General features: G+C 41.6%; 1 protein-coding gene across 1 annotated transcript in view; it reads right to left on the bottom strand.

Annotated features, from left to right (window-relative positions):
* Positions 1 to 12375, bottom strand: part of LOC126456543 (inter-alpha-trypsin inhibitor heavy chain H4-like) — a 195857-nt gene that overhangs the window by 62357 nt on the left and 121125 nt on the right. Inside the window, exon 5 of the mRNA XM_050092291.1 lies at positions 1362 to 1476. Within this exon, the coding sequence (XP_049948248.1) occupies positions 1362 to 1476 (115 nt within the window). The remainder of the gene's footprint in view (positions 1 to 1361; positions 1477 to 12375) is intronic.

The following is a 12375-nucleotide window of genomic DNA, read 5'->3' as shown; positions in this document are numbered from 1 at the left end:
TGTACAGGTACAGCTGCCCATGCAGCTTCAACACGATACCACAGTTCATCAAGAGTAGTGACTGGCATATTGTGACGAGCAAGTTGCTCGGCCACCACTAACCAGACGTTTTCAGTTGGTGAGAAATCTGGAGAATGTGCTGGCCAGGGCAGCAGTCGAACGTTTTCTGCACCCAGAAAGGTCCGTACAGGACCTGCAACATGCGGTCGTGCCTTATCCTGCTGAAATGTAGGGTTTCGCAGGGATCGAATGAAGGGTAGAGCCACGGGTCGTAACACATCTGAAATGTCACGTCCACTGTTCAAAGTGCCGTCAATGCGAACAAGAGGTGACCGAGACGTGTAAACGATGGCACCTCATACCATCGCGCCGGGTGATACGTCAGTATGGCGATGACGAATACACGCTTCCAATGTGCGTTCACCGTGATTTCGCCAAACATGGATGCGACCATCATGATGCTGTAAACAGAACCTGAATACATCCGAATGAATGACGTTTCGCCATTCGTGCACCCAGGTTCGTCGTTGAGTACACCATCGCACGAGCTCCTGTCTGTGATGCAGCGTCAAGGGTAACCGCAGCCATGGTCTCCGAGCTGATAGTCCATGCTGCTGCAAACGTCATCGAGCTGTTCGTGCATATGGTTGTTGTCTTGCAAACGTTCCCATCTGTTGACTCAAGGATCGAGACGTGGCTGCACGATCCGTTACAGCCATGCGGATAAGATGCCTCTCATCTCGACTGCTAGTGATAAGAGATCGTTGGGATCCAGCACGGCGTTCCCTATTACCCTCCTGAACCCACCGATTCCATATTCTGCTAACAGTCATTGGATCTCGACCAACGCGAGCAGCAATGTCGCGATACGGTAAACCGCAATCGCGGTAGGCTACAATTCGACCTTTATCAAAGTCGGAAACGTGATGGTACGCATTTCTCCTCCTTACACCAGCATCACAATAATATTTCATCAGGCAACGCCGGTCAACTGCTGCTTGTGTTTGAGAAATCGGTTGGAAACTTTCCTCATGTCAGCATGTTGTAGGTGTCGCCACCGGCGCATATCACAGCATCTTCTTCCTGTCGGTTAAATTTCGCGTCTGCAGCACGTCATCTTCGTGATGTAGCAATTTTAATGGCCAGTTGTGTACTTACAGCCAAGTAACCTAAGGACATCACACACATCCATGCCCCAGGCAGGATGCGAACCTGCGACTGTAGCAGCCGCGTGGTTCCGGACTGAAGCGCCTAGAACCGCGCGGCCACAGCGGCCGGCTCTAAATTTTTCAAGAGATACTGTAGCACAACGAATATTAATGGATGCTTAGCAAAGACTAGAAAAATGTTTCTGTACTCACGTTTAGAGTCCTCGTCGGGTTCGACTTCGTTGCCGGAGCGCAGTTCTGGTACTCTGAGCGTCGTCACGTTGCTGCTCTCCTGTATGTACACGTCCACCTGTAGGTCCCGCACCACCTGCACAGAACACACCACTTGTCTCCTCACCATCTTCACAATCGTTTCTCTACACCGCACAGTACTTGTGTTCATTGCAGAGATGATGGTGTGTATAAGGTAAATCCACAGTAATGCGCAAATTGACTTGATGAAAGGGAGACGGTTTTTCCCTTTGTACACTCTTGACAGCTGATGCGGATGAGGGGGCATCCTTTGAAAACTTATCAAATGTAGCCAAGGCCAAAATACAGTTTAATGCGTGTTCGCCCTGATTTTGGTATGCTTTTTAACACTTGAGTGAGATCGGGTCAGTTCGTTATTCTTTTCTGCAGTAATTTAGTACTGAAAAACATGAATCGGGTCAGATCGTACTGTGTACATCACGGCCGACGTTTCAAAAGGTATCATGCTTATGGTTATGGTTATATTTCCCAGCCTGCATTATCAGCCCGCTCTTTTGTTGGCTGTTCCCACTATTTTCATCTTACTGCTCACAGTGACCTGGTGTTGATTGCATGACTCTGCACTTTCGACCACTATGAAGCGCAGTTTCCACGTGAGAAAGGGATGAGATGAGAATAAGAGCTGCGAAAACTGGAAAACTGGAAAACAGCGTGAAAAGGAAAATTTGGAAATTTGTGGTAAGGTCTTGTGAACTGCAGAGGTCATCGGTCCCTAAGCCTATACACTAAGCTTCCTTTTCACGCCGTCGGAGGTTCGAGTCCTCCCTCGAGATGTGTGTGTATGTGTGTGTGTGTGTGTGTGTGTGTGTGTGTGTGTGTGTGTGTGCGCGCGCGCGTGCGCGTGTGCGCGCGCGTGTGCGTGTGTGTGTTGTCCTTAGTGTAAGTTAGTTTAAGTTCGATTAAGTAATCTAACTTTAACTTACACTATGGACAACACACACACACACACACACACACACCCATCCCGAGGGAGGACTCGAACCTCCGACAGCGTGAAAAGGAAGCTCAGTAAGTAATAACACCTGACTTACTTTACGAAAGATCATTTTCAGTGAAATTCGTAATGTCGGTGCACTGATGTGTTATTCGCGGGGGAAAGGTTTCATAAACGCCTGATTTATACTTTGATTGAGCTTTACTCACTGTAACTGTTCGTGAGGAGACGCATTTCGCTTTAGGTACTTCAACCGAGATCCACATTTAAGTAATTTTGAGCCACTTGTAATCACAAACGAAGCAAATTCAAGTGTGAAAGCATCCCAGTATTTTACATGACGAAATCGAAAAAAGTGACGTTTGCAGCATACGGAACGAAGTGGAACAAGATCGCACTCTGCTGTCTGCAGTGGTGAGATTAGGTTCTGTGTGTGTGTGTGTGTGTGTGTGTGTGTGTTTATTTATTTATTTATTTATTTATTGTTCCGTGGGACCAAATTAAGGAGAAGTCTCCATGGTCATGGAACGAGTCAATAGATGAAATTATAACACGATAGTAGAAACAGATAAAATGAAATATAGGAAACATATTCAGGCGACAAGTCTTAAGTTTAAATAAAGAAAATCAACAATCTAACACTGGAATTTGCTTAATTTTTCAGCTCTTCCAGGAGCTCCGCGACAGATTAGAAGGAGTGAGCCGTGAGGAAACTCTTCAGTTTGGACTTAAAAGTGTTTGGGCTACTGCTAAGATTTTTGAGTTCTTGTGGTAGATTATTGAAAATGGATGCAGCGGAATACTGCACTCCTTTCTGCACAAGAGTCAAGGAAGTGCATTCCACATGCATATTTGATTTCTGCCTAGTATTAATTGAGTGAAAGCTGTTAACTCTTGGGAATAAGCTAATATTGCTAACAACAAACGACATTAAAGAAAATATATACTGTGAGGACAATGCCAGAATTCCCAGACTATTGTATAGGGTCGACAAGAGGTTCTCGAACTTACACCACATATAGCTGAACAGCCCGTTTTTGAGCCAAAAACACCCTTTTTGAATCAGAAGAATTACGCCAAAAAATAATACCATACGACACAAACGTATGAAAATATACGAAGTAGACTACTTTTCGTGTTGAACTGTCACTTATTTCAGATACTGTTCTAATGGTAAATAAAGCAGCATTTAGTTTCTGAACAAGACCCTGAACATGGGCTTTCCACAAGCCACATGTGTGTGTCAGCTATAGCTATTTCTAAAGTCAGGAATTGAGCTTACATTCCGGTGGCGACACCTTATCACTGATCACATGCGAAGTCGTTTAGAGGTGTTACGCAGCGATAAGGCCTGCCACAATGGCTTCTGAAGCGTAATGTCACCATCAGTGCTGACGATACCTCGGCCATCAACTCCGCACATGCCTCCGCCTTGGTCTCATGCGAAGGAAGCATATTAGTAGAAACTGTATCCAAGTGCTTGTGGGAGTCACATACATATTCATACATACATGCTTTTTCCCTCCCACTAGAGGCTGCAGATTCTCCTCAGATCATTTAAAACAATGTTGTTTTTTCGATATGTTTTTGTTTTTCGAGTATCTCCCACTTCAGGTTGTTCAATATGTAGCTTAAACCTTTTTCCCGTTCTATATACTTGCTTGGTGCAACTCCTTATTCGTGCAGTTGGGTATATTTCCTCCACATGGATCAATTGCCTGGAACAAACAGTGTAAGCATTTTGCAAGCCATCCCGTAGGTGAGCGAAGTTGTAGAACTTTCCTGATGTTCGATCGTTTCATTTCAAGCTTACACGCATTGTTACTGCTAGGTACTTGTATGAATCAGTTTAAGGTTAAAACTATGGATCCACCGCGGCCGTAAACCTATAGCAGCATTAAACATTATTAATATCCACGCAGGAGTTTTTTTGGATTTTAAGCCATTATCAAGTCTTACTTGCAAAAAGACGAGTGACAACAACATTTCTGCGCTGACCACGTTTTCATTTTGGTATGCGTACATCTTGAACACATGCTTCTACATTAATTTGTCGATCTGCTTATAATACCTGGTATATATTGTCAATGTAGACATTACTTCGTGACGTACAAGCCTACCAGCGCACGTCTGCTCAAGTTTCTGTTGATGCCTCTGTACGCCAAATGGACATGCTGTCAGCAGAAATGATGTTGACATGAATCTGTGCTACCCCCACATGACAGTTGCATAAAGGACAGACAATGAAAGTTGTGTATGTTAATAAACTTTTAATTTTGCTACAAGTTTAAAGCCCCAGTGACGCCATGGTTTTTAATGTTCACTGAAATCTTAACAATGGATCAAGAAACCTACAGATGATTCTTCAACCTAGAAAAATTAGATGTTTTAAATCGTTTTTAAAATAGGTATACAGTGTAAGGAAAGACAGGTAATATACAAAATGTGCCAGAACCAAGATGGACAGTAGGAATAAAATAGTAAGACGTAAGTTTTCGCATTGAAAAGAGATTAATGCAAAGATGTAATCTGCATCTCCTACTCCTCAACCTGTACAACGAAGAAACAATAATGGAAATTTAAAAAAGCTATATAAGAGCTGGATTAAAACTCAGGCTGAAAGCATATCATTGGAAAGAGTCGCTGACGACACTGGTATTCTCAGGAGAAAACGTTCCCAAGTGTCTTGATGAAACTTGGATGTTGGGTAGAAAGGGAAAATACATTTGTTTTTAGAATAAGATTTTCACTCTGCAGCGGGGTGTGGGCTGATATGAAACTTCCTGGCAGATTAAAACTGTGTGCCTGACCGAGACTCGAACTCAGGACTTTTGCCTTTCGCGGGGCAAGTGCTCTACCATATTAGCTACCCAAGCACGACTCACGACCCGCCCTCACTGCTTCATTTGTGCCAGTACCTCGTCTTGTACCTTCCAAAATTCACATAACCCCTTCTGCGAACCTGCAAGACTAGCACTCCTGAATGAACGGATATTGCGGAGACATGGCTTAGCCACAGCCTGGGGGATGTTTCCAGAATGAGATTTTTACTCTACAGCGGAGTGGGCGTTAATGTTCGCAGAAGAGCTTCTGTGAAGTTTGAAGGGTTGGAGAAGAGGTACTGGCACTATTGAAGCTGTGAGGGCGGGTCATGAGTCGTGCTTGGGTAGCTCAGATGGTAGAGGACTTGCCCGTAAAAGGCAAAAGTCCCGAGTTCGAGTCTCGGACCGGTCGGTGCCGTCGAGCCCTCTGGGATCACCAGACGGACAGGTTTCTTGTCCTCAGGTACGATGTCTCATACGTTTCTTTCACACTGACCTCAGCTAGAATCTAACAATAACAGAGATATTTTTCCCTCACTGGGAAAGAAAACATCTTTCAAATATCTTTTGACCTCATCAGATGCTTGTTTACCAGATTTCGAAATTGTCAAGGACATTTGGGGCTTCAAAAAGAGACTCTCGAATTCTCGGCTCAAACTCAACGTTAGTTTCTTTTAAAAAGCCCAGCAAAAAAAAAAAAAAAAAAAATTATAAAGAAGAAACGTTTTGAGTGTCATACCGGAAGACAAGAAACATTTGGTGATCCCAAAGGGCTCGACAGCACAAATACAGCCGTGGAACGTTTACAGCTTTCGATGTTTGAACAACTTCGTGAGAAGATTTTCAGCTGTTGAATGTTTATGACGTCAATCTCCACCTGAAAAACAGTACAACCAAGTTGCAGTCTCTAGCACATAACCAACTCTCTTGGGTAAGGCTTTTCAGTGTTTTTGAAATACCTGACACAAATCAGGGTATTTAGAGGATCACCCGTGAAAATTTGGAAGCCAGCTGAATTTTGTTTCGTATTGTCTTCTCCGTCGTGTATATAATATATGAAGCAATTTCGTTTATTTGAAGTGCATGGTGTAAAAAACCGTTATGTTTTAGGCATTTCCTCACAGATTATCAATATCGTAATGTTTTCCTGTCATAATAATGAGTTACTTATTATTTTCATTTAACGAAATACAGGTCGTAAGACGGTAAACTAAAAAACAAAAAAAAAAAACAAACGTCAAACATCAGTTTAAAACAAAAAAATTACGTAAAATAAATAATTAGAATAATAATGAATGTTTAGATATTTTAATAAGGTATGTTGAAAATACTCAGACAGCACATTGTGTATAGCTTATTCTTCAAAAATGGTAGTTCAGGAATCAGCTTTATTACACAGCGATGTATGTGGCTTGAAAACTTCCTTAATTTACGATGGAACAAAAGTTTTCTTTTTTCAAAATTAGTAGTGGTGGGGTATTTTGTAAAATTTCAAATTACTACAGAAGTTGATTACGGAGTTTTCAAGAACATTAATTCGTATCAAATTTATATGAAAAACATCTCTTATATATCATCGTTTCGAAGATATTCCTTCTAAAACTAAAATGTTAAATTACCTTTCGGGTTGTGTTTTATCCCTTAAAAGTGAAATTGGGCACAAAAAAATAAGTATTGCGCTATTCCTCCCCAACCGCCAAATTTCATCAACATCGTTTATTGACACTTGGGAATGTTCCCTCAGCAGTGAACTTGACGAATAATTACAAAACCTGTTGAATGTAATGAACAGTCTGACGATCACAGAACAAAGACAGAGTAAATCAAAGAAAGGAGGATACAACTATGTGTACAGCGATGAGATCAGGGACAAACGTAAGGATACTGGGCCCATGTAGCAGAGAAACTGAGGGATAGTCATTACTGTGAGAGGCGAAATAACGCATAACGGACGTAACAAGGAGGAAATAAGCAGCAGATTATCACAGCCAAAGAGGGGGCTTTCCTAGCCAAAAGAAGTCTACTGGCATTAAACACCGCCCTTAACTTGAGAAAGAAACTGCTGAGCAAGTACTTTTGGAGACCAGCATTGTATGGAAGTGAACCGCGGATGTAGAAAAACCGGAAAAGAATTGAATTGAAGCGTCTGAAGTATAGTGTTACAGAAGGATACTGAAAATTAAGTGGACTCATAACGAAAAAAGTAGGTGGTACTTTTCAGAATCGGCAAGAAAACGAATTTTTTTTTAAAAGACTGGTTAGAAGGAGGGGCAGGGAAAAGGATGTGTCAAGTAATCAGGGCATAGCTTCCATTGTACTAGCGAAAGCTGTAGAGAATAAGCACTGTAGGACAAGACAGAGATTAGAAGATATCTTACAAACAACCGAGGACTTTAGGGGTAAGTCCTACTTTGAGATGAAGATACAGGCGCAGGCCACATCAATCGAATCAGAAGACCAGTGAGAAGATCTTACTGGCTGAGGTACCTAACCTAAAGAAAATGATGTGTGTGAACTAGTTGTGACTCAGCCAAGCATTAATTTTACTCTTCCTGGAGTACAGAAATTTACACTTTCCTGTTCTGGAGTCAGGTATGAAGCTTTGTTGCGGTTGGACATGCTGTGAAGATGTGTTTATTAAAGACTCTGTCACAGCTAACATCGTAGTAAAGTGAGACTGCAAGTGTCATTACCCGCAAAGTTGTTTACGTGTCTTAAGAGGCTTCGGCGTTGTCCCACGTATGCATTATCTTCCCAGATTTATCGTTCGTTCTCCGTCGTTCTCGGAACTATGACCCAACTCCGTTTGCATAATGGTATTCCGGAAAGTTGGTGCAAGCACCTTTTTATGCGCAGATTTGCAAATACACAACCTGTAGGATCCTGTTGAGCGTGCAATAACAAGCAATTTATGATAATGATCGCTCGCTCTGCAAAGAAAACACTACGTTTTTATCTAGTCGGCAGGTCTGTTAGGGAAAGTGTCTTCCATTATTTTGAAACATAAAGCTTCACTTGGGCAAACGAAACGTAATATTAAAAATAGACTCAAAGATATTTGTCATAGTTTATGTTACAGAGTAAAAAGTACAGAATGTTTTAAAACAAAGTGTCACTTACTCCCACAGAACGTAGTAATGGGCAGAACTAGAAGTTCATATAACTATGTCCGAAAACCAATACCTGTAGAGATATGGACCCTTTTACATGTGACATGTAATGTGTAGAGTCATAAGAGATGACATAGCAAATTTCGACTGTACTCACGTATGGGCAGGTGTAAACATTCGAACAGCCATGTAGGCGAGGAATCTGGATCGTTTCAGTATCACTGTATCAGCAAAAATTGTTAGTGAGACTAATAGGACACAAATTTTACCGAACGAAGTAATAGGTACTGTGCATCAGCGAGTTTTGCTTCATGAGTTACCAGCGTTATTGGTCAACATTACGTCGGTATTGTTGTTGTTGTTGTGGTCTTCAGTCCGAAGACTGGGTTGATGCAGTTCTCTTTGGCAATCTATCCTGTGCAAGCATCTTCATCGAATAACTGCTGCAACTGACATCCTGCTGAATCTACTTACTTACTCATCTCTTGTCTCCCTCTGCGATTTTTATCCCCCACACTTCCCTCCAACACTAAACTGGTGATCCCTTGATGTCTGAATGTGTCTTGTGAATGTGTCTTGTATCCCCATTCTATTCAGGACTTCCTCATTAGTTGCGTGATCGATCCATATGATCTTCAGCATTCCTCTGCAGTACAATATTCCGAAAGCTTCTATTCTCTTTTAATCTGAACTTTTTATCGTCCATGTTTCACTTCCATACATGGCCACACTCCAGACAAATTCCTTCGGAAAAGACTTCCTAACATTTAAAGCTATATTCGATGTTAGCAATTTTTTCTCTTGTTCAGAAATGCTTTCCTCGCCGTTGCCAGCCTACATTTTACATCCCCTCTACTTTGGACGTAATCAGTTAATTTACTGTCCAAATAGGAAAACTCATCTACTACTCTAAGTGTCTCGTTTCCTAATCTGATTCCTTTAGCATCACCTGATTTAGTTCGACTACATTCCATTAACTTTGTTTTATTTTTGTTGATGTTCATCTTATATCCTCGTTTCAGGACACTGTCCATCCCTTTCAATTGCTCTTACAAGTCCTTTTCTTTGTCTGGCAGAATTACAATGTCATCGGCAAAACTCAAAGTATTTATTTCTTCTCCCTGAACTTTAATTCCTAGTCCAATTTTTCCTTTCCTTTCCTTTACTGCTTGTTCAATGTACATACTGAATAACATTGTCTCACTCCCTTTTCAACCACTGCCTTCCTTTCATGCCCCTTGACTCTCATGACTAGCGTTGGTTTCTGTAAAAGTTGTAAATAGCCCTTCGCTCTCTGTAGTTTACCCCCACTACCTTCAGAATTTCAAAGAGAGTGTTCCAATCAATATTGTCGAAAGCTTTCTCTAGGTCTATCAAAAGCTTTCTCTAAGTCTACAAATGCTGTAAATGTAGGCTTGCCTTTCCTTAATCTATCTTCTAAGATAAGTCCCTTCTAAGATAAGTCCCTTCATTTCTCCGGAATCCAAAGTGGTGAACATTACCCTTGCAGAAAGGTAACTACTGTGGTTTATGTACTACGCGGCACTACGCCATTTTCTACGGATCGTGAGACAGTAGTAAACTGCAATGGCTCGTGGGCGATGGATTGAATGAGGAGGTCCAGTAACATGGCCAACTGTCTGTTCACCAGATATGAATCCGTTAGAGTTGTGGCTACCGGAACATCTGAAGTCAATAGTGTATGTCCAACACGTCAACAATGTGCAGGCGATACAGGAGCGTGTGACCAATGTATATGACGCAATCCGAATAGAGTCAGATGTATTTGAAAGACTGCATAGTTGACTACGAGGAAGCGCTGAACGATGTTTCTGGCTGCGTGATGAACACATGCAGCACTGCCCGTAGTATTTACTTCTACGTAACAGACAGGTTGGAGTGAGAGGACAGATTGAGCGATATCTCAACAGGTAACGGTTTCCGTACATATTATAGCAACTTTTTTATAGTTTTGACCATTTTTATTTAAAACGCTATGTAGCTAGCATTGCAGGTAATTTCACATCGTCTGACAGGCTTGACTATGAGTATTTCGTAGATATTAACTTTTACTTTGCATAATGTAAAAATAAAACGGAAACTTCGTCTGGCGACACCTCAGAATTTTTCTGATACAATGGTCTTCATATTTAAATTACGTTCATGCTACAAGTTGTCTCCAGGGAGGTTGAACCTTGACACCTGGACCAAAATACAGGAAGAACGCGTTTGTTTTTTGTTTCATTATGGTCTGAATGAGGTGTCACTCGAGGTAGGGACTAATTGGCAAACTTGCTCTAGAAATTTAAGGTTTTCAAACACAGTTACGTACCTTCAAATAATTATCTTCTGGAAGCTTACTTACGATGGTCATGACAAGGCTAAACAAGGAATGCAACGAATAGTGTAAATCATCATTATATTAAGAGGTGACGAAATTATAACATGCCGCGATGTTCGAGAGGACCAGTAACCCCCCCCCCCCTCCCCCGAATAACTAAGAGAATCTAATCGATCGGTTTTAAGAAAAGGTAGTATGTCACGCGCCTCAATTTTTGTGATGTCTTATGTCCTGAACTATGTGTCTTACAATGGTACATTTTGTAGTTACTTTCAGTGGCGTACAAGTTGATCCCGTTACGATGTTAAAAACTTTCTGGGATGATGGAGAAATGTAAAAGTATCAATTTGAGGTAGGGGACCCTGGTCCGAAAACGACAGAGTACGTAAATTTCGAGAAGAAAATTGTGTATAACGATATATAACTGTGTTTGGAAAGTCAGCGGTACAAAGAAACATAGCATGTGGATACTTCTGCAAGATGTGTTGCAAATAGGGTAAGGAGTAAAGAAGTCATAATTTGAAACCACATGCCTGATGCTGAAGATTTACTGCACGAACAACGAAAATGCAGTAATGACCAACTTTTCTCCTTTCATATTTTTGTGGTGGATGTAAGTGAGAAAAAGTTTCGAAAAGGTTTGAAATCACCTGTAAGGCCTGTTGAAAATCGCCGAGTGTTCTCATTCTCATATATCGGACGAATATAGTCTGGATAATTTGGGCGCTCTGAGTTAGTTTGCCTCAAGATATATTTACACTTTGTGACTTGTGTTAACCTTTTCGAACCTTTGTTTATCTTAACGTAATTTTACGCCTCTTAATGAGTATATTACGACAACTTTTTAAATTTTTGAATTCAGTCAATAATTAAACGAAATATTGAAAATAAAATTTAGCGCCTTCTGTCCAAATAACTGGCTACGAGTACTACTAGAGGTTGGTCTTGTTGTATACCCATTACGACAGTGCTGGAACTCATCAGGATGACACACAGAATCTGGTATGTTTCTTCTCCTCTGTGCTTCCATACGCAGCTATGTCTGTTATGATATGACGCTGTATGCTGATCAGGGAGTCGTTTGATACACTACGTGGTGCCCCTCCTGTGTCAGTATCTTCGTTGTACCTCATAGTCGGAGCGCCTTTTTTTGCAACAAGTCAAGGGAAGCCACAACAACTGGCAGTCCGTGGTGCTCCAGACGTCTCACTGTCCGTGCGAATACTTAGCTTGCTGCAAACAATTACATTTTCCGATTCAACGTATTTGACAGCTGAGCAAACAATATCTCTATCCTTTCGAGCGCTGAGGTACGGCATGGTCCACCTGAACACATCAATACCATTTTCGCCGAACAGTCGTAGGATTCTGATCAAATTTTGCAACAAATCGCGGAACGAGAGCATGTATGGTTCAGTACATTGTTTGACTCTTCTAGGAACGTAAGCTTTCGGAATTTTAATAGTGGACCATACCATAATGCAGAACGCCTCTCTTGCAGCTTTTGCCACTGTAGTTGACCGAGCATTTCCCTGACGCTCTCACGCTTACTAAATGAACCTGTAACGAAATATGCTGCTCTTCCTTCGACTTTCTCTATCTCCTTTGTCAGGCCTATCTAGTACGGATCCCAGGCTGAGGAGCAATATTCAAGCATTGGTCGAACGAGTGCTTTGTAAGCTACTCCCTTTGTTAATGGACTACATTTCCTTTTAAAAGGGGCACAGCACGATATTCTCAAACAACC

The sequence above is a fragment of the Schistocerca serialis genome, chromosome 2 (genome assembly GCF_023864345.2).
Source record: "Schistocerca serialis cubense isolate TAMUIC-IGC-003099 chromosome 2, iqSchSeri2.2, whole genome shotgun sequence".
Taxonomy (NCBI): Eukaryota; Metazoa; Arthropoda; class Insecta; order Orthoptera; family Acrididae; genus Schistocerca; species Schistocerca serialis.
Note: the sequence above shows the minus strand (reverse complement) of the source record. Positions and strands in the feature narration are given on the sequence as shown.